The 25706-nt window shown below is 42.6% G+C and overlaps 2 protein-coding genes across 22 annotated transcripts in view; one reads left to right on the plus strand and one right to left on the minus strand.

Annotated features, from left to right (window-relative positions):
• Nucleotides 1–234: 234 nt before the first annotated feature.
• Nucleotides 235–13428, plus strand: GTF3C4 (general transcription factor IIIC subunit 4). 15 transcript variants are annotated; one of them, XM_075055516.1, is made up of 7 exons: nucleotides 235–590; nucleotides 1509–3329; nucleotides 5167–5297; nucleotides 6237–6325; nucleotides 7400–10028; nucleotides 10176–10250; nucleotides 12921–13428. In XM_075055516.1, exons 1-5 carry the CDS (start codon nucleotides 255–257, stop codon nucleotides 7462–7464), a joined length of 2442 nt encoding a protein of 813 aa, XP_074911617.1. In that variant the 5' UTR covers nucleotides 235–254; the 3' UTR covers nucleotides 7465–10028; nucleotides 10176–10250; nucleotides 12921–13428. The 15 variants fall into 15 exon arrangements, with proteins under 15 accessions (XP_074911617.1, XP_074911619.1, XP_074911620.1 ...); XM_075055518.1 differs by having other exon boundaries at nucleotides 10180–10250; XM_075055519.1 differs by lacking the exon at nucleotides 10176–10250 and having other exon boundaries at nucleotides 7400–9587; nucleotides 9870–10028.
• Nucleotides 13429–16539: 3111 nt separating this feature from the next.
• AK8 (adenylate kinase 8) overlaps nucleotides 16540–25706 on the minus strand; it is an 84362-nt gene continuing 75195 nt past the window's right edge. For 3 of the 7 annotated variants that reach the window (XM_075055630.1, XM_075055628.1, XM_075055627.1), the window contains exons 12-13: nucleotides 19815–19895; nucleotides 16540–17210 (exon numbers count right to left, since the gene is read on the minus strand). In XM_075055630.1, the coding sequence (XP_074911731.1) occupies nucleotides 16964–17210; nucleotides 19815–19895 (328 nt within the window). In that variant the 3' untranslated portion in view covers nucleotides 16540–16963. Of the gene's footprint in view, nucleotides 17211–19814; nucleotides 19896–20577; nucleotides 20709–25706 lie in introns of all 7 variants that reach the window. The other 4 variants (XM_075055632.1, XM_075055626.1, XM_075055631.1 and 1 more) reach the window with 3 other exon arrangements.

Genomic DNA, 25706 nt, shown 5'->3' on the forward strand with positions numbered 1-25706 from the left:
GGGAGCCCTCACGGGAACGGGGCCGCTCGCCCGGGGCCCCCGGCCGCTAGACCACCCCGCTGTAGGGGCTCGGCGGGACGGGCCGCGGCCCGGTCGGTCCGTCTGTCTGTCTGTCTGTCTCTCTTTCTCCCGCCCGCGGGGCGGCTCAGGCGGCGGCGGGGCAGCCCCAGCCGGGGGCGGCCGGGGGCTTCGGCGTCGCTCGTCGGCGCATGCGCGTCGGCGGCCCGAGCGGCCCCCCGTGAGGCGGCGGTAAGATGGCGGCGGCGGCGGCGCGCGGGGGCAGCCCCTCGCTGTCGGCGGGGGAGGAGGAGCCGCCGCTGGGGCTCGACTCGCTGGTCGAGGAGGCGGCGGCGGCGGCGCCGAGCGCCGGGTTCCGGTTGACGGCGGTGCGGCGGGAACCGGCGGTGCGGTTGCAGCACGGCGTGAGCGGGTTGGAGCCGTTGGCCTGGTCGGAGGATCACCGGGTGTCGGTGAGCACGGCCCGCAGCATCGCCGTCCTGGAGCAGCTCAGCGACGTCCACAGCGGAGGGCAGGAGATGGTCATCCACCGCACCGCCGTGCCCGCGCCCTCCGCCGCCTGTCTCCTCAAGGTGAGCCGGCCGCGGCGGCGGCCACCGGCCGCTTCCCCCCCCCCTCGCCCTCCGCCGGGCTGCCACGCTGCGTGTCCCTCTGTCCCCCCCCCCTCCACCCCCGGGCGGCGGGGGAGCCCCCCGGGGTCGCCTTCCCCCTCCCCGCCGCCCCGGGCTGGTCCTGCCCCCGCGGGCGGTTTGCTGCAGCGCACGCGGTGTTGTTTCCTGCGTTGGTGTATTTTAAAAAGCGTTGGGGAGGGGGAAAAAAAAAAAAAAAAAAAAAAAAGAGATACAGGCCGGTGATGTCCGGGTGAAATACGATCCAGCGCCAAGTGGGTTTCAGGGATTCCTAAGTTCAGCGGTTTTTCCAAGAAGCGCTTGAGCTCCGCTACTTTGATGACAATTGTGTCAGTGAAATTTTTAAGTAGAACTCTTCCTTGGTTCGCTACCTAAGCTGAAAGATTTCTGTAGCAGGGACTGGTTTGGGCTTCAGAGGGGCACCTGACTTCTTACACTCCTTAGCACAGAGGGGTGGCAAGTCTGGGTGAATATCCTACTAAGTAATAATTCTGTTGTTGTGGATCTGAGGTTTTTTTCCAAAACGATACTGAGAATATGGAATAGCTTGAATTGAAATATTGAGTGCTTCTCGATTTGAATATTACGCCAAGTGCCTTTAAGCACACACTTGAGAACAGAAGTATGAAAACAGGCTCTTTGATTCAGCAGACAAAGATTCAATAACTGAGTCAAAACTATACAAATTCAGGCCAACAACGAAGCTTAAGTCTTTAAGAGTGACGTTAATGAACCATTGGAACAGTGTAGTATGGGTTGCGATAGGGGATGCTCTATTTCAAGTGGGAATTAATTCCAGGAAAATCTTCCTAAAAAAAAAGTTCTACAACTGTTTTAAAAGTTCTTTTTGTTGTCTTTTAGGTTGGTCCAAAAAAGGAGGTAGCAGAATGTAAGGAAAAGTTTGCAAGTTCAGTGGATCCAACGGTTAGTCAAACTTTTATGCTAGACCGAGTGTTCAATCCTGAGGGGAAGTCATTGCCGCCTATGCGAGGATTCAAGTATTCCAGCTGGTCACCGCTGGGCTGCGACGCGAATGGAAGGTGCCTGCTTGCAGCTTTAACCATGGACAATCGATTGACCATCCACACAAACCTCAACAGACTGCAGTGGGTGCAGCTGGTGGACCTGACACAAATCTATGGGGAGCGTTTGTATGAAGCCAGTTACAAACTTTCTAAGGCTGACACTCCCAGGGGAGAACTAGGAGACTTCTCTGAATTTCAGCGACGGCACAGCATGCAGACTCCAGTGCGGATGGAGTGGTCAGGCATCTGCACCACTCAGCAGGTTAAACACAACAACGAATGCCGGGATGTTGGTAGTGTGCTCTTAGCAGTACTCTTTGAAAATGGTAACATTGCAGTTTGGCAATTTCAGCTTCCATTTCTGGGTAAGGAATCCATTACTTCTTGCAATACCATAGAGTCCGGAATAAATTCCCCAAGTGTGCTATCTTGGTGGGAATATGAACATAACAACCGAAAGATGAGCGGGCTTATTGTAGGGAGTGCTTTTGGACCAGTTAAGATCCTTCCTGTCAATCTGAAAGCAGTCAAAGGCTACTTTACGCTCAGACAACCTGTAGTCTTATGGCAAGAAATGGACCAGTTACCAGTGCATAGTATCAAATGTATTCCTCTTTACCACCCCTACCAGAAATGTAGTTGTAGCTTAGTGGTGGCTGCAAGAGGAGCTTATGTGTTTTGGTGTCTCCTCTTGATATCCAAAGCAGGTCTGAATGTCCATAATTCCCACGTGACGGGGCTTCATTCTTTGCCAATCGTATCTATGACTGCAGACAAACAGAACGGCACGGTGTATACGTGCTCCAGTGACGGAAAGGTAAGGCAGCTGATTCCTATATTCACAGATGTTGCTCTAAAGTTTGAGCACCAGCTGATTAAGCTCTCAGAAGTGTTTGGCTCTGTCAGGACTCACGGAATAGCTGTTAGCCCATGCGGTGCATACTTAGCAGTTATTACGACAGAGGGCATGACGAATGGTCTGCACCCAGTCAACAAAAACTACCAAGTTCAGTTTGTAACCCTTAAGACTTTTGAGGAGGCAGCTGCGCAGCTCTTGGAATCTTCTGTTCAGAACCTTTTCCGGCAGGTGGACTTGACAGATCTTGTACGGTGGAAAATTTTGAAGGATAAGCATATTCCTCAGTTCTTACAGGAAGCACTGGATAAAAAGATTGAGAGTTGTGGTTCTACTTACTTCTGGCGGTTTAAGCTATTTCTCCTGAGGATTTTGTACCAGTCAATGCAGAAAGCTCCCTCGGAGGTCATGTGGAGACCTTCACACGAGGATGCAAAAATCTTGATATCAGATTCCCCTGGGATGGGCAGCACTGAGGATGATCAAGAGGAAGGGACTTCTAAACAAGCCAGCAAGCAGAGCCTATGTGACACAGGCAAAGGTATGGACATAGATGACACTGCAGATGATTCTCTTCCTCAGTCAAGTGACATAGGAGGCCGCGAGCCAATGGAGGAAAAGCTTCTTGAAATACAGGCACAAATTGAGGCAGTAGAAATGCACTTGACACGAGAACACATGAAACGGGTGTTGGGAGAAGTTTATCTACACACATGGATTACAGAAAACACCAGTATTCCCACCAGAGGAGTCTGTGACTTCTTAATGTCCGATGATGGCTATGATGACAGAACAGCACGAGTAAGTGCACCTCTATGCTCTGGGGATTCGGTGTTACAAGTTACTTCTTTCTCCCCCCTCCAGATCCTTAAATGAAAATACAACTTTGGGGTGGGAAAGAGAACTATAATCATGTCATCCTTGCCAGTCAGCTTCTATAGAGCGTACAGCTTAAGTTGTCCTTCCTTGGAATTATGGAGTAGGAGGGAATGTAAATACAGATGATGAAATTTGGATCAGGTACAATAAAGAATAAGCGTGCCTGAGTCTTTGCAGAACAAGGGAGAGGACCATGGTTATTCTGCTGCTGTTGGTGGGTTTAAAACAGGTACTGATTGAGAGGGGTGTTTTATTTTCATGGCTAAACTTATTTAATCTATCATCTCTACAAAACTAAAATTAGGAGGTATTTGCTTTAGTCAGTTACATCTGCATTTGTAACTTTAAGGGTTGCAGTATCACTTCTTTAAATATGATTGGAAGTACTGTGACTGTTCAGGTGGTACGTCGTGTCTTGTCATTGCTCCATGAGCCGTCAGTGGAAAGATCAATTGCAGAGGTTCAGAAAGTGATTGTGTTTTACGAGTTAAATCCAGTGATTCAGAACTTTATGCAGGACTTTCAGTTAACCAAGCTGACTGAATGTCTTTATTATAACGTACACGGCCTGAATCTCAGGCATGCTTGCATTTATTGAACTACAATAAATAAGCATAACTGAATGCTTGGCCATGGTAGGAACTGTTCCAAAACTTGCAATACTCCCTACCAAAATAAAAGCATAACTGCAAGGACAGTATCCTGGCTATTGCAATGTGTAGAATAAGCATTTGTGGCAGGAAATAAGTGATCAGTGAACCTTGCACTGGGCAATGAAGTTTTCTGAATATAGACATCAGACAAAGGAAGCTTCAGTGGGAACACTCTGCCATCAGCCTCCTGGCTCTTAAGACTTGATGACAAGAATATCTCAGATGTCTCTGTACCTCTTTGTATGAGCAGAGAACAGTTCTTTTCAGTACCAAAGTCCTTAAATCACTTGAACTCTAAAAAACAACCTTTACATTGCATCCAGAAAGACAGGGGAAGGAAGCACATTTCCATTACTGATGTAGTGTGGTGTTCTCCCTGCTGGACTTAGAATCAAGCAGGCCACACAGTGTGGCCATCAGTAATTCACTAGGAAAGTATTCGGGCAGGACTGCTGTGTTTTTCTAGCACTCAATTACTATGAATTAGAGGTTTGAGAGGTTGCTTTTCTCATCTTGTAAACAAGATTATTCTTTTTATAGTGATTAATAGCTGACTTCCAAATTCTATTTTATCTATTCAGTTTGCTTTCACATTTTAAAGGTCCTTGGGATGTGGTTTATATCTATTGAAATGTCAAAGACAAATCTGATCACATAAATGTTGTACTATAAACATTATGTATACTCTAAGATGACTGCTGAAGGCCTGCATCCAGGTAATTTCTGAACAGGACTTTTTTTTTTTTTTTAGTACATCCATTATGATAGGCATGAGAATGTGAAAGCACTGCTATAATGCTCTAAAGTGGTATGATAGCAATTTCTTCAGTACTTCTAAAATTTGCAAGTAGCTCAACATAACACTATTGCTCTTAAGTTCTGTATCCCTTTACAGAAATCTTTAGGAGGTGACAATAAAATGAGAATAGATTAATACTTATTAATGTATTACATTGCTTATGCTTTTATTTTTTTTAATTCAGTGAAGAGCACAGATCTTTGCATCCTGTATCATATTCTGAAATCACAATATCCTGAGAGACATTTCCACCTTTCAGTAGGCAGCTGTCTTGCTGTAAACAATGCTGACTGCTGTGTATTCCCAGGTGCTGATTGGGCATATCTTAAAGAAAATGAACAAACAGACTTTTCCAGAGCACTGCAGCTTGTGTAAAGAGATCCTGCCATTCACTGATCGCAAACAGGCAGTCTGCTCCAATGGACATATTTGGCTCAGGTAATTGGTTCTTAAAGAGTTTTTGCCCTCCTCTGGATAATTTAAACATACTTAAATAGCTAACCTGAAACACTTCATAGTGTTGGAGTAAAAAGTCATGAAGCATGTTATCCATGCTGCAGTTAATTGCAATTTTTGCTAGCTGTTATCTGTCCTCTTCCATGAGAGAGAGAGAGAGGGCATTGTAGATTGGATTTGCTTCTCTTGTCAGTACACTGTTTTTAAAATAAAATGCTTTTGATCGTCTTAACTTTTTTCTTCAAGCAGGGCAGGATGGGGGCAGGGAGAAAGTAGGCGAGGGAAAATCAAGCACAAGTCATCCTTTGGAACAGCACATGAAGGAGGGTTTGTTCTAGCTACTTCAGCATTTGAAAACAAACTAATTTAACAAAAAATGATGGGAAACAGCTACACTGAGAAGTCAGACAAGTTCTGGAACATGTAGGAAAGGAAATCTGCCAACATCGATGTATGGGGTATGTGGTGATTGTCCCTGGAGACTTGACAAGTCAGTAGTCTGTCGCAAAGAAAAACCTTTGCCTAGCAGATATTGTGTATGTGCTAGGTTGGCTAAATAGTCATTGCCTTGCAGACACCGTGGTTCTTCCCCTGTGCAGTAACCGTCAAGCTTTTCACCTCTTCTACTGTATACTAAAATTTTTTAGCCAATGATGAAATTTTTTTCAATGGTATATTGATTTTTGGCCTTTTTTCATTTTTTTGTGATCATATGTAATTGGGTACACTTGTGAAGTTTCATTTACCTGGATTAATCAATTATTAATTTTTGTGTTTCATGTGGCTCATTACTGCCCTTACTCTCAGAAAGCAAGGTCTATTGGGAACAGAACTCAGCCTCCAGTCAGGGCATAGGAACAGGTCACAAAACAAAACAATAAAACCTCAAGGCTCTTGATAAAATTACTTGTCCTTTCACAGGTGCTTTCTAACCTACCAATCCTGTCAGAGTTTGGTATACAGGAGGTGTTTGCTTCACGACAGCATTGCACGGCATCCAACCCCAGAAGGTAAACTGTTCCTGTAGCCTAAAGGGTCAGGATTATGTATTCTTAAGTTTTATCTGCAAAATGATTTGAATTAGTTTCACTGACTTCTCTTTTAGGCAGTTACCGTGTGAAGTACTAGTACTCTGCATTTCACAGTGTGCTGTTGTTGTCCATGCATTAGTGGCATACGTTAATTACAAAATAGTGACTGCAGAAATTAATTTATAAATACTACATTTTAATGAGAGCTGGGTAGACATGTAATCTGTGCTGGAGTGCTACAACAGTTACTTTATATTCAAGTGGAATATATTAGCATCCAGTTCAGCAAGAGCTGAGGGTCTTTGAAAGTCTGTTTCAGTGCAAGCTGTATTGATCCAACACAGGTTAAGAAATAGTTGGCACCTTGCTGGCTTAGGTCTCAAACCTACCATAAGTACATCATTCAGAGACAGTAATGGCAGGCCGCGGGGGCCAGGCAACCTTTTGCCTTTGTGTTTTCAGAGTTTGAGGAAGGACAACCTGTGCGAGAAAATTGTTTTCTTCCAAACTGGTACACTTAAAAAAAATCATGGAGTACTCAAACAGTTTGTCTCAAAGTGTAGGTGATACTTTTCCTCTCCCCGTAATATATGGGTATTTCAGACAGCACTAAGGATCAACTACAGAATTTAAACCTCTGTAGAGAGAGGCTGTAAACTTAATTTCCTTATATTGGAGAGGGACAAAGAAACAGGAACCAAGGACTGCATTTTGTAAAGGATCTAATTTCAGTTCAGAAAATAAGAGCACTACATTTTTGGCATGGTGATCCTTTAAATTTTTTTCCTATATAGCTATTTAGATGAGTATGTAATGATGTAGTGTGGACTGTTTCACCTTAATTTTGTCCCCTACTGAAGTGGGATTTAAACTGGCATTACTTGAAATTTCAAGACAGAAGTAGAGTTGGATTCCTCTGAACTTTTCAGTTAATCCTGCATGGTGAATATATACAAACTGTTTTGGGATTACCATTTAGTTTGTCCCTCTCAAGTGTCATTCCTGTGTTGATCTCTACCTCCAGCTTTAAAGATCTTGTTTTCTTATTTGCAGATCCTGAATGGATCAAGAGGTTATTGCAAGGACCTTGCACGTTCTGTGATTCTCCTGTGTTCTAGAGAAAAGCTATGTAAAGATTGAAAGTATTTTCTCTGCTGCATAAGCTCCCTTCAGTCTTGAAGGATATAGAACATAAGAATACAGACTTTACTAGAGGGGGAAGACGTTGTCCACAGCCCTGTAAATAGAACATGGGAGGCTGTAGAAACCCCTTAAATCCAGAGCCCGTTCCATGCTCCAGAAACAGGAGTACATCTGGAAGAATGAGTTTATAAGGCGGTTTGGAAATGCACCCCATTGAAGCATCAGCAGCTGGACATGCTTCCTTTTACTGGAAAGGAACTGAAGTCTTAAGCACGCAGTGTGAACTGTCCTTCGTGCCCGACAAGTGTGTGATTTCCCCAAAGGTGGGACGGGAACAGTGGAGCTGCCTCTTGAATGGTCTTGGTGGGTAGAGAAGGCTTCAGCCTGTAGTGCTCTCGTTTGCTTTTTAACAAGCACTGGCACTCGCTGCAGAATATTAAACTATCAAAATAATTTGTGGTTCTAATTTCTCACAGAGTGAAGCATGTGCCAGTTACAGCCATATGAAAGAAATTGGCCATTATATTAGTTTCACTTGAAGTCTAGAAGAATAACTGCCTCTTAACTGTTGTAACAATATTGCAGTCAGAAGGGTAATATTGGCTGCCTGGGTCAAATAACAGATCAGTAAGAATAACTTTTAAATGTAATAATTATTAAACTAATAGCAATTAGATTAAACACTAACATAATTTCCAGTGCTTTTAAGTCTCTTGCCCCACTTTCTTTTTCTGACCTAAGTTCTAACTACTTCCTAGCTTTTGCCAATGTATATGCCTTTTGTTTCACTTTACCACCAGGAATCATCTTTTCCAGTGTAACTTGGTTAACAAAAACATTACTGATTTACCTTATTTTCAGTTGAATTGAGGGTCTCCCTCATACTGTAACTGAGTTTTACAGAAGTTTGACACACAAGTAATCACTCCCAGCTGACAGTTTCTCTTTTCATAATAATGCAGTAAAGAAAAAAAACCCAAACCAAAACTCCACCATGGCTAATATGTTATAGGTAAAGTTTCCACCAGTGGTCATGGAGTCTGGTGAAGCTATTCATGTATAACCTTGACATTCTCATCAAGAGATTCATAAATACGCCAATGATGTAGCATGGCTGAGCCCAGAAATTTATTCTGCCTTCTAACTGTCCTATCATAATAAAACCATCTTTCTGTCTTTGGCATCTAGTTCCTATGGGGAGCAGGAGAATCCTTTTGAACTTCCTATGCAGTGTTAGAGGAATAATACCTCCAAAATGTGTGTGGTTATCTGGTACAGTTTGTCTTGTTAACTTAAATCCATGTTGTCAAATAATCCAAAGTTTATGTATTTACATTCTTCAGAGTACCAATCTGGACACTCGGATAAGTTGCCCTGTTTGTGAACATGACACTTCTAATTGTGTGTGGAGTGCTCTACAGCTGTTTGAGAAATCAAGGAATCGTCCTGGCAGTATCAGTCTCCAACAATGCATGTGTGGATTGGTGCTTAAGTTTCCTTGATTCAATGACTATGCATATTTTCTTAATGTTCCTTCACCTTTAGTAGGAGCAAATTTTTTTCAGCTAACATTAAAACAAGTCAGCTGTCCTTACTATTCAGTGTTTCATGCATTAAGCGTGATAGTGCTTCGATTGAGAATAATATTAATATAGTAGCCTAGAACAGCAGAAGCACATTCATCTGTAAAATAATTAGCCTTGTTTGTAAATATCCTTGGAAGTGATACCATAACATTAAAGAAATGTTTAGTTTTTTATTGCTGTGCATTGAAAATTGAAATTACTTCAGTGTGTCTGCAAAGAAGGAAAATGTAGATTGTGTTAGCACCTAGTAAAACAAAGAGTAACCTTGATACTCAGCGTGTGCGTAGTTTGGGGCTAGGTACTGTACCTGGGGCAGCATTTATCTTCTTCCCAGTGCTGATGGGGTTTGCGGGGAACAGAACATCAATTTCCAGTATGAGCTGAACAGGTTTGTTCATGGGGGTAGGGAAAACATTTTAAGTGGAAGCTGCAAGTCCTTGTCCAAGGCAGTCCTGACCAGTTCATCAGCGAGGAAGTGTTCGATTCAGAAGTTCATCTGACTATGGAAAAAGGTGAGAGAGCTCTCCAGAACCATGTGTAAATGCTTTAAAAAAAAGTCAGCATTTCTTTGATATTGGCTTAGAAACCATAATAATATTCTGATCTGCTGAAATGTTTAAGTCTGGCTGACCAAAAGGTTCAGCTTGGTATCATTAGATTAATTCCTGGTGATTATTTCTAGCAGTTATCTTGAATTTCCCTGGATTGAGTTTTAATGCTTTAGACATGTAGAAGCTCTAGTACACCTAGCATTAATGTTGCAGCATTAATGTTTATTTTCCTTGTCTTTCAAGGCAGTAGACACTCAGTATACCATTGCCAGTTTATTTAACCTGATTTATGACTGCTGGGAGAATGGAATTTTAAAGCCAATGATGTCAGCTTTGTCTGCATGCCAGTGGAGATCCTTTAGCACAAAGCTTTCACTTCTCACCCTGACCCATTCACAACAGGTAAAGAGGTATTGTAATTTTTTTTTTCAAACCATCACTGGTCCCTAAAGTGTATTTTTAACTAGTGTAGGCTTGAATAGTATAGCACGCCTCAGACCAGTAACATTTAACCTCTGATGCTGATCTTAACTGGATTTTTCTGCCCAGCTAGCAGTGGAGACTTCCTTCAGGAAACCTTTTATCTGTCTTGGACTCATGACTTGCAGTTCTGGGAATGTGGAGGTTAGTCCCGTTCCTGTTGGCGTACTCTAACAACCTGCAGGGCTGCAGCAGCACCTTGATGCATTATCCTTTACCTTGTCCTAATGAAAACCCTTGCTTTCATCCCACACGGGGGAGGTGAGTGGGTGAGGAAGGTATGAGCACCTGCTGCCAGATCCTTGTGCTATTTTGCCATTAACAAGACCTGCCTTCTCAAACTAATACATAGTGGAGCTATCCAATATTAAGGCCCAGTCTGTTTTGAAACACCAAGTGAAGTATTCAAAGAATAAGTCCCACAAAATCAAACAGATTATCTCACTAAGTTTTTGTTTTAGATATCTTGCAAACCTTAGAGCAAGTGAATAGTTGAAAGCTTGCTCAACTGCTTCACCATTTAGTAGTAAACACTGTGGCTGCTCATGGTGCCTCATCTCCAGAAGAAGAATAACGCTCCAGCAGAGAGACTAAGTGGTTCTTGATGCGCTGCTGCTTTTTTTTTTTTTTAAAAAAAAAGGATTGTGATACTTGCTCTTGCATCTGAGAATTAATAGCCAGAGATGCTGTGTTCTGTGTCTGAAGCTAAGGCGTCATTGTCCTTGATAAGTAGCTTCTGATAGCATTTAAGATTTGCTACTCACGCTGATAACAAGAGTTAATCCCTCCTCCACTGGGATGAAGAAATCCAGGCTAATCCAGGTTTGATGGATAAGCAGAACAGCTCTGGCCTGTACAGCTTCTTAGTGCCTTGGTGCTAGATGCCATTGTCTGAACTAAGGTGAAAGTTTGGGCTCATGAGGACTCTGTCTTGGGTCTCCAAACTACACCTCCTGCTCTGGAATTGGTGACAGTGGAACTCATTGCTGCCTTTTACCTTAATTCAGCTATGGGTTGGGGACTTAATCATTCAATCATCCTTTCCTTTTGTATGATCCCCCATTCTATTAATCCTATTGTATATTTCTAGAGAGGAAATATTATGGTTGCTAATGCGTACATAGAGGCAATAAATATTTCCCTGATTTTCTTAAACTTACCAGGTTTCCCACTAGCTAATGTATCATCAGTGATTATGCGCAGCGTAACACCATTTATTCTATCCTTATTAAGGGTTTCTTGACATAAAAGAACTGAACGCAAACATTTATAGTCCTAGTTAAAGGCTAACAAATCACACTTGTGCTGTTATGCCCTAAACTAACATTTACAGGAGACTTGTTTGTACAAGTTTAATTTCTCAAATACAGAGCCCGCCCTTTATGACCCACGCAGTTTGTGAAGCAGTGGGCAGCCTTGCAGGCACAGCTGCTGGACTCTCAGTTGCCACTTACAGGTATGGCCTCAGAGAGAGAACAAGGAAGAGAACCTAACCCCGCTCCTCAGAGCCCTCACCGCGGAGCAGGTCAGGGTTAATCACTGAAGCCGTTGCTCTTTTGCCAACATCTAAACTTTGTGCGTGAGACAGATGTGCAAGGCCAGTTAGATGTGCCTACCAGTAGATTATCTTCAGGACAGTGGCTGTGGGAAGAGGAAGGTACCTCTTCATTCTCTCTTGTCTGCCTTTCTGCTGAGTGGAGCTGTAGGTATGTCAGTGAGAGGCCACCATGTGCCTGCTTCCTACTGTCATGCTAAAGTGCTTGCTGGCATTTTACAACCTAATTCATGCTGAGTTTTGAATTCTTTCTGGCAGTCACCTTGTAAGTGTGTAGTTAGTAGCAGTCCAATACTTAACAATATAATAAACTTCAAAATTTGTCACAGAGCACTAGTTCATATTTTTGCAGCTGGAAGTAAGGGTAACAGCAGTCTTAGCCTCAAAGTGTTGGTAGTCATGGCAAAAGTCAGATTTATAAGCATCTAAATTATCTGGAAGAAGGTGTTCATGAGTTCTCAGTGCATAAAGGTGAAATGGTCAGAGTAGTTACCAATCCCATGTCTGTCCTCATCCTCCTTTTGTATTCCCTTTTGAAGCTTTCTGTATCATCAGGCCTGTAAACGCACAAATTATGCTGGTTATACTCCAGACTTGCATTGAAGTGTGTAGGGCTTATTCTTTAACCAGAACCGGTACAAGTGTCTGCGTGGAGATGCCTGCTAGTTTACAGCTCCACTGGTGAATACCAGGTTGAAAGCTGCTTTTTCCCCTCCATGTGGGTAAACAAGGTCAACTTGAGCTCAGCTCTATTCATCTGCAGTCCTGTCCTAGCTGTCGAAGGTGCAGGAATCTTAACAAGACATTGTTGAGCCTCCTCTTGGAAGTCTCAATCCAGGATAGTTTTTCACAACTTTTAGAGGTTAGTATGTGTGTACAGCAATGCCCACAGAGCTTTAGTTTTCACCTCTAACGGAGGAGGGCCGTGTATACATACTCAAATTTCTGTCTGTGCTAATCTTTGGTTGTACTCATTTCTAACTCATATTTTACACTGGAGATGTTCCCAGACCCTCAGTGTCAGTTGAAATATTCTGTCACTATTTTTTCATGCTAACTCAGTTTTAGCACTCTTCACTTGAAAGACCTGGAACTTCTGCTGCTCGGTCATGATCTGGGTAGTGACCTCAGGAGTGTCACAGCTGCCTGTGGATGATTGTTTTCATTGTTGCAACGCAGCTGTCGCACGGGGCACTTGCTAGCATTAACTACACTACAGTTTGGGGCAGAAAGCGGAGTAATTCCCTGTACTGTCCTAGGCTGCAGCTGAATCAAGCCAAAATGTGAATGTTTGGAGCACCTTCATCACAGGAGGACTCGCGCACTGCTGAGAGCCTACAGCAGGAGTTACGGGGCTGTGCCAGCCCTGCAGCATTCTTTAACATGAAACTGGGAGGCCAGCCCTGAAAAGGGAAAACCCAAGAGCCATCCAAATGGAACTGTTCAGAGGAGAGTTTAATTCAATTGCTCCGCTAATCTAGTTGATATCTTCATGCTACTTTAATTTCGTTCTGGGGTGCGAGTGTTGTAGCTGGCTGACCACGTGGTCATCAGGCTGAACAAAAAGCAAAGTTGAGTTTTAATCTTTAGTTTCCAGATTTTTCCTTTGAGACTTCGTTCATGGGAGGGTCTGACAACGTTGCTGTGAATATTGATGCTGTGTATATGGCACATTTTGTAAACGTGAAGCAAACCTGGATGAATGTTTTGTATACTGCGACAGTAGCATTGTAATCCTGCTCCTTTTTTATTCTAAATAAATAAATAAAGTACTTGTTTGTAATGTCTGTATTTTGAGGGACATAAGGTGCCAAGAGCCGGGACTGGCAAGAAACAGCAGTGTAGTTAAGCACTCAGTCCTTCAGCATAAGACTTCACACTTAAAAAAAAAAGAAAAGCTTAATAATAAAAATCTCACGGTGGCCACTGTCACAGGACACCAGAGGTAAGGCCTGAGAGAGGACCTGGGGTCTGATACTGCCCTTCAGCCACACAGCCATTCCTTTCTCCTCGCCAGCATAGGTTCAACCCCTCTTTTCCCTGGCCTCCCGAACCGCTGCGTGGCAGCACTCCAGCTCCAGAAAACAATTCTGCTAAAGAACCGACTTTCTTTGATGAAAGGGGCCTGACATTACCTTTTCTTTTCTTCTGTAGAATCAAACAGTTCTTGTTGCAGAGAGAGGAGAGTAACCCAGGAGAGCCTGCTTGTAGAAGGGAATAGACAATTTTCTGTATGAATGAAGTACATATGACAAGGCAAGAGTCACCTTTCAGGTTCAGTTTTGGCAACTGTGACACAGGCAGTTACAGTTCGCCACAGTTAGAACCACAGTTTGCTCCTACTTAAGATCATCTCAGCTCCAGCTGCCCCTCTGGGAAGCAGAACTGAGGCACAGGGACCTGCCAAACCTGTCTTTGCTCTAAACCAAACCTTAAGGACCTGTATGAACGCCTTCCTGGCCCTTCCTTCATTAGAGTCCCGCAGCTTCTACAGCACCTTGTGAACAGATGGTGGTAAAACCAGTGACATTTAAGGTTTTTGTGCTGGCAGCAGCACCCAAGCCTTACGGTGAAAGATGAGAAACGAAAGGAGGTGGCAGGGGAAATCTTTCAAGAACTACAGGGGTCTGGGCAGAGACGGTGCTGGAGGATTGGGTCTCCTGCCTGGGGGTGTTCAAGCATCCTTCCACCATAGGGCACTGAAGGATCTATTGTCTGGAGCAGGTGGACACAAAAGTTTGTGGAACACTTGGACATACCCATCTTGTTGCTGAACTACGTAATTAACAGTGTAATATATAGGGTATAGCACAACCTCCAAGCAGCCCGCTCTGCAAAGCGTCTTTGGAAAGTGGACTGATAAAAGATGTCCATTTCAGAACTGGGCAAGTTGTACAATAAGTAACGTCTGGCCCCTGCTGCGTTCTTACCACCTCCTCTTTACCTTGTTTTTCTCACTGCTCAACATTTGTTTTGCCAGAATAAGATGCTAATAAAATCAACCGTAGTTACCAAATTGGTTTTCAAGTGTTGCATTCCAATTATAAAAGCCTAATTCCTCCTTCCACCCACTGAACCTTTTTGGTATTAACAGGCTTTACTATGCAAAGTGATGCAGGGGCTGTTTCGTTTACAGTAATTAAATGAATGTCAATTGTTTTAGTTGTTTCTGAGGGAGAGTTCTACATGAGTATTAGCATGTTCTGCTAACCCTTACGTTCTGCACTTCAGGCCTGCTGCAAACCCTTGGGGGTTGACCATTGACCTGAGACTCCGTACCCAGACATGCCAAGCGCATCTCAATGAGACGAGCTCTTTTTCTCAGTTTCTATGGAACCAGCAGAGCGGAACTAATATAGCGTCCGCATATAGATGAAAGAATGAAGAGGAAAAAGGGCTTTACAGCTAAATTAATTAAGCAGATGTACCTGTCTAATTAAAGATGCACTGTCCCTTTTGTACCCTAGCTGCAGTACAAACAGTATTTAAACACACTCTCTATCCATTTCATCTATCAAAATATTTAGTAGGAACTCTCAGATGAAGGTGATATTAGCAAGATGAGCTTCCCATGTATTATTAATAGAAGGGCTCCCAATTATGCATGAATGCTACAGCATATCTTTATAGCAATAGCATAAAAACCAGCTGCCCAAGTAGGTTACCAAACAACACATTTGTAACAGGTAGGACTGTTACACGAGGGTTTGTGGTTGGGCCCTGTGCCGCGGCAGCAGCCTCTGCCTCAGCCTGGTGCTATGAGCCAGAATTTCTCAGTGCAAGAGGTGCAGAGGACTCGGCTTGTGTTGCTGGTGCCAGAGGATTTGGCTTTCTTGGATTTCAAAGATATTTATTCTGAGATTTTTTAAAGCTGCCCCCAAGGCTGGAAAGTCCAATTCCCATTCACCAAACCCTCCAAAGGTATTGAAAATTCCAACCTTAAACTCTCTCAAAATAATACAACATCCCCCTAGCTATCTGGATAACCAGGGTCTTCCCACCTGAATTTACTCTACAGGTGCAAGGAGGAAACTTGGCACGTATGTCTCTACAGCACTCCAGATAGACCTAGACACACACAATCAAGGACAGCAACAAAGACCCAAACTTATTTACAACAATAGGATCAGAGAAGTCATCTAAAACCAAAAGGCTCTTGGAGGCCTGTACACTCTGGAAGGAGAGGGCACCTGCCTCCTGCATCTTTCCAGGCACAAAGGGTTCCAGGAGAAAGTTGTATCATCTCCTCCGCATCCCCTGGTCAAGGGGAATTCACGCTGACACACAAGGGAGAAATAAAGGGAGACATAATAGAGGCATCAAACTCAGCGCTTCTCTGAATCACAACAACAAATCACGCTCTTTCTTAGAAGCACTAAGGGTGTACATTTCCATAGCCAGAGATTTTCCAGCTAAGAAAGACTTAACTGAGCATTTACTGCAGCCAGATCCAGCCAGAGGAAAAAAAGCCACAAAACTGGACACCAACCTGCCCAGCCACAGCTCAGTCAGGGCAGCCATAGGCTGGAAGGCTCACTCTCTCAGGAAATCAGAATTTAGTAACCTATCTGCTCCTGCAGCTCATTATGTCCTTAATTGGGTTCTGAAAGTGATGAACCTGCAACCAGTTTTCTATGGCTCTTGATATTTTCTCCAGTTGTTCTTTCTGCCCAGCCACAGAGTTGGACTGCAGAACAGGGTGATGGGGACAGCTGGTGCATCTGCAGAGTGTTTTGTCAGAACTTTTTAAGCAATTTGAGTTAACAAGGGAGTAAAAACATCTGCACCCTGGCCTCAAAACACTGCAGTTGTCTTTGGGGAAAGTGCACTGCAAAGCTGCAAGCTTCATTTTTCTATTTGCTTTTGTATTTGCTTGCAGCAGAGTGCGACAGTGAGGTAGACAGGTAGTGCCTGTGTAGTTTTGGTGGGGACCACTGGGTGAATTAAGACACAAACACATCTAATAGCTTTAATACTCATAATTGGCTTCATGGGTATTACATAGCTAAGACAAAACTACTATTCACTGAATCACAGAATCGGAAAAAGATATTTGAATTAAACACAGGAACTTCCCTAGCAACAGTGTTTCATACCTTGAATCACAAAACAAAAGCCAAAAAAATTTCCTGTAAAGCACAATTTCTTACTCTTTGTACTTCACTCAGCCTTGGTGAGCTTCAATTTAACACAGCTGGCTGACTTCCTCTTCACTTGTGATAACCTGCCACTTCAGTGACTGGACTGCAAACATTACAGGGAAAAGTTTAAAATCAACTGTTCCAGAAATCACCCTTATTAATTATAAGCTTTTTAATTTTTTGCATGGAAGGGGCTTGATGATACAGCTTTCTATAAACTCAAAGACAACATGAGGGTCTTGGTCAGCATTGACATAAATGGCATCTTCATAAAAATCCTCCAGTTCTTTGACATTCCTGTAATAGGTTTCCACGCGCTTCTCAATATTTTCTTCCTTGTCTCTAGGGTTCTGCCTGAGACGGACTTGGATCTCCGGTGCCGGTGCTGGTCTGAATGTCATGTGGTATCTGGAGATGAGATACAAATGCCACTGCTTCAGCTCAAGTTGAGGACACAGCGGCCATTTCCTAAGATACTCCATGTTTTTGCCTATCACAGTTCCTTGGAAGTGTCTCTTTCTACTCTAGTTTAGGGTTTTAAAACAATGATTGGAAATTTCAGGGCAAGTAATCTGTCATTCCTGCTCTCAAGAATCCTGGATACTCAAAAGCCAAGAGTTTCTCTTGAGGTGATGCAGACAGAGTGCTGCTAGTGTTTATATACTTCACATGAGGTGTGGAGAAATCCCTATTACATGTCCAATGCTCCAGGTTCAGAAGCATTTTGAGATGTGTTCCAGATCCAATCCCAAGGTAGCATGTTTTACTTGTAATTTTTATTCCTATCTTTAAAAAATCATCTAAAAAAGCCTAATCTTAAACCTTAGCATCTGTTAAAATTCTTTGCTGTGGTTTACTGTTATGCTGATTCTGGACATTAGTCAGGAAAAAACTGCCAAACTTTGAGTGCTTTCTCTGCATTGAATCAGTGAGCCCAAATATAGCCCTGTGTGCAGGCATTGCTGAAGGAACTGTAACTTAAAATGTGTTTATGGCTCTCAGACATTGGGGACTTTCCTGCCAAGATTCAAAAGTGCAGCAACAGGGCTGCGATCACCAATATTAAATTTTGAAAGTATTTCCTATTAGCAGGCATGTGGCTGAGTTCTTCCAGCAAACGGCAGAAGGGTAGTGGAAGCACAGCCCTTGCTCAACACAGTCTCTAAATCACCATAAGCTGAGCCTGAAAGGTAGGTATGCTTCATCTTGATAAGCCACTACAAGTAGGGTTAATACTGTTATTGCTCAAGAACACTGGAAAAAATTAAGAAGACACAAACACTCTACCTCGGTCTCTATTTCTGGGCAGATACCAGGTAGAATAAAATTGCTCACATCTTTTTCTAGTTGCTGAAGATAAAAAGAGGTTAATTCACTCTGAGGTAGGCTTTGGTTATTTCTAGCTTCCAAAATGCCAGAATTTGGCTTCCCTGAATTCACAGCTGAAGGTTCACTCAACTAGTCAGCAGGCTTCAGCAAGACGGAGGATTTTTATCACCAGAGTCCTGTAGCAGTGCTGCAGTCCAGCTCAGCCTGCCCAGACAGCTGACACCAAAAAGAATTCTGACAATATTTCTGCGTTGCCAAAGGCTCCCAACAATCGCTAAAAGCTCTTTTGCAAACATGTATTTAAATTTCCTGCCACAGTAATTCTACTTCTGAGTAAATGTCTCCTGTGCCCCAACACAAAACCAGTTTATCCCTCTTCCTGCACAGCCGAATTTTCTGAAACTGTTAGGATAAATGCAAAACAGAGGAGAGAAGCAGTCTCTGTGTCTCTGCACAGAACTGCACTACAGCTCCAGCTGGTACAATGATGTGGACACAGAGTTCATTCCACATTGGAATTATTTAGAGCACAGCTGAAGGCCACCCTCCTCACTGCTCTGTAGCCAGCAGTGCAGGTTTAACATAATGCCAAGGATTAGATACATCATCTAAAACAATTCAATTCACAATGAATTTGGAAAGAATAAACCCCAGAGTTTGGAAGAAGGAAGCGTGTTAACTGGAGCAGATACTGAACAAGCTAATCCTAATGATAAGAAATGCAAAGATGTGTGAATGATTTGCTTCATACTGTTAATTTCTTCTGAACAACTGCATCAATTATTACTAAAACAAAGAGAACAGTTACAGCAAATCACTGTTGCTGTCACAAGTTAATGTTGCACCTCAAGTAAGGCATTTGAATAATCATGTACCACTTTGGGACAAACCCAGTTTTTATGGCCTTAATCTTTGAGGGTTCAGTATTTGTCTTTGATTCAATAGGATGCATTTAACCATTAGAAAAGTAAAATAGTGGTTTAAAATTTAAGTGTGAGGAATCGTAAAAACAGAGCACAAGTGAAGTTGCAAATCCACACCAATTCCAGCAGTTATTTAGTAAGATATTTTACTGTTACTTTTTCCCTGAAAAACAAGGGTGGATAAGACAGTAAACCTGAAGGTCACTGCTGAAACAAGGTGATGTGACTGCCAGTGAGATGAACTGCCACATTTGAGAACCCAATCTTACAGTGACTCATAAATGAGTTTGCTCTACTGAGCAGGAAATATATTAACATCTCACAGCAGACAGAACCATCACAGGAGCTGGGGGAAGTAAAACGCAGCAAGTTTTCCATTTTCCCCAGCTGGGAAGCCTTCAAAATTCCCATGGGAATGTCTGAAAACCATCTGCATTTAGGCTAGGTTTCAGACATCTTCCCTCAGCGTTCTTTCACCAACCAATTTAGTGACCATTAAAATGTTAGACCTGAGCTACTTGCTGCTGTAGATTTCAGGCTCCAAGATTTTAAAATGCCCTATTCTGAGAACAGGGGCTTGCTGCAGCAGGTAAGTAAGTTGGTACTTGAGTAGCTATGAAAGTTTTAACTTTTCTTTTAAGGAGTCCCTAAGCAAGAGTACAATATTCCTGAGTTTCCTTAGATTTCTATGAAGTCTATCTGGTGCTTTCAACTCACTGGCAGTCTTGAAAAATGTTAAACATCAGATATGAGTGCTAACCTTTCCCCAGTGACAGGATCAATCCTCCGTTGAGACAGTCGTTCCATGATGGATTCATAGGAGAGATTAAAGAAAAATACCCTATGGAGAACATAACAATTAAGTGCATTAACATCCTGAGAACATCACTTGTGACCTTCAGAGTATGAGTTAATCCTTACCCAAACGAACAGCACACACAGATGTGGAAGTGACAGTACCACTAAAAACTGCAGCATCAGAAAACGTTAGCATATACACAGGACCTCTCTTCTCTGGTTCTTCTCCTCACATCTTGTTTAGTCTCCAACCTCATCAAGGCAGAAGCTCTTTGACACACAGTATATGTGGTGCTGTGTGCACGCACAGGGCTTAACAGAAAATACAGTGTGGACACCAGTGACTGAATTGCAGCTGCAGCCTTCCTCAGAGTCTGTCATAGCTTGCTCACAATCCAGCAGTTACCTCTGAACTTCCTCTGGATCCAGCTTCTCAACCCAACTAGCAAATACAATCACAATGACATTCTGCAAAAGGTAAATAAAAAATTGCTACCGTTCCTGTCAAGGACCAAAAAAGAGCTTGTCTGCCTGTATTATGCATTCTTCCCTAATAACAGCACTGCACAACTCGGTGCCCATGAAAGGCATTTTCCTCTTGCTGTTTTAGTCCACTTCCACTTGTTTTGCCCTTGCCTCCCCACACAGCCCCACAGTGTGAGTCCTCCTGTTTCCCACTCCTGTCCTGCATCCTTAAAAGCAGAATGAGTAGTAAGACTTAATACCTGCCACATTATGATGCTGACAATCCCCTGTCCCTGCCGTTAGCATTGACCTGCAGAGAACAGCGCCAGGGCACAGAAGGCAGCTCAGTACAGCATAACCCACTTGACAATCGGCCTTGCTGTTGAGACTGCTAAAGAGGAAATATTAATGCTTGATTTTAAGTTTAAAATCTGCAATTCCCATTGAGTCTGAACAAGATGCAGTTGCTCAGCATCTTAAAAAGTCAGACCCTCAGTGCCAGCGGTGTGGGTTCCATGCTATGAACAGCTTTTCACCAGAGGATGGAGTGGCACTTGCCAACTCACTTCATACAGGTTACACAAAAGACCTGATTTGAATCAAGGATGCAGAACCAGAAAACAATATACACCACTACTGAGCCCAGTCACATTACACTGTTGCATATAAACTGTTGTATCCATCTCCCATTGACTCCTCCTTGGCATTTTAGTTCATTATAATGGTCCTGTTAATTTTATATTCTAGTTCAAAAGCTCTTCAACAGAAAATTCTTGATGAACTGCTGAGAATGAGTGGATGTGAGTCCCCTGTCCCCCAGCTATTGGAGACTAAAGCAGATCTGGACAAAGATCACATTCAATGATTAATTCAGAACAAAACAAAAAATAAGGCCTCCTTTGAAAACTCATGAAAATAAACTTTTACCAAGCACGGCCTGAAGGCTGTAAATACATCTTTCTTTATAACACACCTTCTCCTGCTGCTGCCTTCAAGGCCAGGCTTCCTATTTTCGTTTTTGTCTGCCTCTCACAATAGATACTGTATGCTTTAGACATTCACCAAAGGAACATTTTACACTGACTGGGTGGGATCAGACCAGATGAAAGGCTGAGCTTTACCTTGCCATGCACATAGCAGATTACTAGAATCCTTTGTAGGATTTAAAGTTATGAAAATCATCTCTCTTTTCAAATGTTTACAGATAATGACTTCTATTCACACTGTGGTAACAAAATAACAGCCAGGAATAAAACATTCAAGATCTCGGAGATTCCAAAGACAGGAAAAGAACAACAGTTTCAACACTCTTTTATCCCTTACACTCTTAACATTTTGTTTTTCTTTGTTTCTGTTGCCCAACAATGGCACAAAACCGTGATTGTCAGAACAGGTAACATCTGATGATATGTCTCAAGATGAATATTCTAGTAGAGAGGAACAACATTTATACAGTCATGATAATTGATACAGCTTCCTATTATATTCTGAAATAAACAAAACCACTAAAGGATTATAACCTGGCATATCAAGAAAGCTTGTCGTAATTCATAGTTACTAACTCAAAAAGTATTATGGTATTTGAAACAGAAAAGCCTAAAAAACTCCACTTAAAAAGCTGCCAACAAAATGAACTCTGAAAGCCTTGTCTGAGATTCCCTTCTTTTTTATACAAGATGCTTCTTATTATCCAGTCTGGTGTCACCATTAAAGAAGAGTGTAGGGGGAAGATGTGGGAGATTATAGACATGCCTGCTAATAGTATAGATTCTTTTTCCCCACATGCATTGTGTAACAGCACACACAGAATATACTATACAACAGCACAGACTCCTAATCCAATGGTCCTTCCAGTGGAAGGTGGGATGCCTTACCCTGCCATACCGTACATCTCCTTTAGATAAGAGAAAACAACACTCCCCCGGGCTGTCAGTTTAAAATCGTTCAGAAGCAGGAAAAAAAGATGAAGGGGAAAACTACTGACAGAACTACTGTCTAGACTTAAAATACTTCCAATTAGAAAGCTTTATTATCATTTTGAAGGAGACACATACCACACACAGTCTATTATGCAGCCCCAGGAGGCTTACTCACATGAGTAAAGCCTATTTACATGTATGCACTCTCTGTGAAGGGTTAGCCTTGGGTATATGATACATCTCCTTCAGCTCCTCAAGGTATTTCTGAGCAACATTTTGCCTGTGTTCTTCTCGCAGCTACTATGACTCTGATCACATAACTTGACCCTCCAACCGTCCAGGTAACATGTTTGTTGGATTTCTCTTGGAAATCCTCCTAAGATAGAGGGCTGCATCCACAACCTTGATCCAGCATTTAGAGCAGTAACTGGAACAACTCCCTACAAATACTGGATTCATCTTCAAGCACAGCTTGGCCCCTTTCACATACTGAGTGTAAATTTTTTCACATAAATGCATCCTTTGTAAAGCTCACTTTAGGAATCAGCCAGGCTTTGTATGTTGTAATGTGTCACAACTTCTATCAAGGGGAAATATGAAACAGATGTCATCAGAATTGGTAGACAGGGAGGCGAGGAAACACAGCCTCATATCAAAGTATACTACATTATACTGCTAGATTAGCATCTAGCGCAGCTTTTCTTTCAGAGTTGGCAAGCTGTTAGTTCAGGTCTGCAACAGGTGAACAATGTTAATCAGCAGCAACACGAGGTGTGCACCGGGGAGGGCTGGGAAGACATGCACCAAGAATCCTCACTCCTGCATCACGGCCTCAGCATCTACCTAGTGGCAACCAAAAATCATTGGCATCCAGTTACAAATTGGTGCTCTGTGGGGTATAACTCCGTAGAGCCTCTCAGCCCAGGTCTCTGAGGACAAATGTCCCCCTAACTACCACTGAGTGGCAACATTGCTGCTAGATGCAGGACTGAAGCCAAGTGATTTGTAAGCAAAGCTCTGTCCTCTCTCCTTTGTTCTCTCTCCCAGGAGAGGGATGTGAGAGAAGGTCCAGTCCTGTCAGCTAGCTTTCACAGATAATAAAACCATGAACACAAATGTTAAAAGGAAAAAAAACCCCCTTGTGTCAGAATCCTGCCTCTTCCTCACTGTACTTGACATCACTTATCTAATCTATTACAGCTTTCAGATACATTAGAGAGATTAAATTCCAACAAATTAATAATGTTGATGACACCTTCACTGTGTACCTAGTCAAATGACAACTAGTTGCCTTTGGATGGTGATGAAATATAAAAGTCCTCTAACAGCTGGAATATAACATTGTTTTCCTACCAGCCATCTGGCATTCCAAAAGGGTATTCCGATTGTTTCTGGCTTCTGACTATTCAGACAGCATCATCTAAGATCCTAGAGGTCAGCAGGGCATCCTGATGGCTTCCCTTTGCAAACGGAGAGAGGAGAATGTAAAAGTATTGGTGGTAGAAGTTTTATTTCACATCTGATCATGAGACAGCATTTTGGGGAAAATGTGTCACAACTATACAATAAATGAAGAAAGGTTTTTTGACCTACAGAACAGCATTCATCTAATCCTGAACTGCATTTGTTCCAGATGGCAACCAACCTAGTTAATCCAAGTTATTAACAATTGTCAGTGCTCAGTTGTCCTCAGGAGAATTTTTTTGGTGATGGTTTTCCTGTTTTGTGGATATAATGCCACCGACTTAAAGCACCTATAATGGAAAAATTACGAGTGTTGCCCTAAGACAAGCAAGTGCTGTGTGCCTGAATTCTGGTATCACTGAGCTATGGATTAAGGCACACTCCTCCTCTGTACTGACAGTCACTCTTCCAGGATGGCTCCACTGCCTTGCCAGCTGCCTTCACATCTCAAAAAAACTAAAGCTCTGCCTGTAAACCACGGCCTTCCACCAGTTTTGGTCCTGTAATTTAAACATAGCTGCTTTATGAGGCTGACCTAGATGGATCCAGATGTTGACTGTTCTAGACCTGAGCTATTTACTTATGTCAGATTCTCATCCTTGGCATTTCCCATTACCTGGAGTTGCTCTGGATTGACATTGGTGGAGGGGAGCCCAAAGCCAAGCCCTTCTTGTAAAATTACTGTCTGTGAAACTTGACCTATACCATTAAATCTAATTGAATACATACCTTGTTTTCATTTAAGGGTGAAAAGACAATGCAACATGATATCTGAGACAGAATCCTGACTCCCTAGCTGGCTTCTAAAAACAGACACTACTGACTTGCTTGTGGCTATACCAGGGCCAGATCAAGCCTTGCAGTAAAGTTAGGATGCTTGAATTAAAAAGAAGTTACAACACCAGACAACACTGGGCCACTTTTAATGTAGCATTTAAACTTTTGAGTTGAAACTGCAACTTTAAAAATAGTAAGCTATTAATCTTTCCCTTATTTTCTTGACTCCTATATATCTTCTCCCTCATAGGCAGGTACCAGCTGCCATATTCCCATTCTTCACGCTCTGCACTCTGCAAAAAAAAAGAGGCCCCTGCTGGCCAATTCTTGTTTAAAATTGTGCATAATTGATAGTGGCAAATCTACCCCAGCTGTGTCTAAAACCTCTCCAGGGGCAAGAAAAACACTCTTTGTGACTGTCATTAACTACTAAATTAGCAAGTGCTCCTGGCAGTTTACAACGTACCACATCAGTCTGCTTTAAAAAAAAAAAGAACGTGAAGATCAGATGCCTCTATGATCTCAAAGTTACAGCAAACTTTGCTGGCAGAACTTTGATGGAATCCCAGCTAAATCAGCAAAAGAGAACGGGAAAGAGAAAGCAAGAGTGAGAGTGCGAAAGAAAGAGAGAGGAAGGAGAGGAAAGAGAGAAAGGGACACAAAGTTACCCTCTTTTCCAGGCAGACAAATAGAAAATGTCAAATTTAAGGTTAGAAAATTGAGCCTTTCATAAGGCACAGTACATCTTACTCAATATAGCGATATCAATACAGTGTTATCTGATGCTATGGCACAATTCCCCATGGAAAATAACTCTCCTGGAGGACTTAGCTCTGGCAATGCAATGGCTACAATTTTTGTAATTGAGATATAAAACTGAAAAAGAGATGAGGCTGTTGAAGTGTATGGATGCAGTAGCTCTCTAAAAGGCTACCCCAGGTAAAATCCTTATGTGATCACTGGCACAAATGCAAGCTCCTCCCTTTGGTTCATAAAACAGAGCCAAAGCAGGTGGAGAAGGAAATAACACAGTTCTCGCAAAAGGATGGAAAAGCCCTGGGGGGCATTATGGAGTGACTGAACTGGCAGAGAGACAAGTACCATCTCTAGCAACTATCCTGAATTTGCCTAAACTGTAAGACCTGTTGATAAAATTGACCACTTTTTTTGTTTTAAAAGTTTCCAAAAATGCATAAAACTGTACAAACTTCTGGATCGCACAGGGACCA

The sequence above is a fragment of the Buteo buteo genome, chromosome 23 (assembly GCF_964188355.1).
Source record: "Buteo buteo chromosome 23, bButBut1.hap1.1, whole genome shotgun sequence".
Taxonomy (NCBI): domain Eukaryota; kingdom Metazoa; phylum Chordata; class Aves; order Accipitriformes; family Accipitridae; genus Buteo; species Buteo buteo.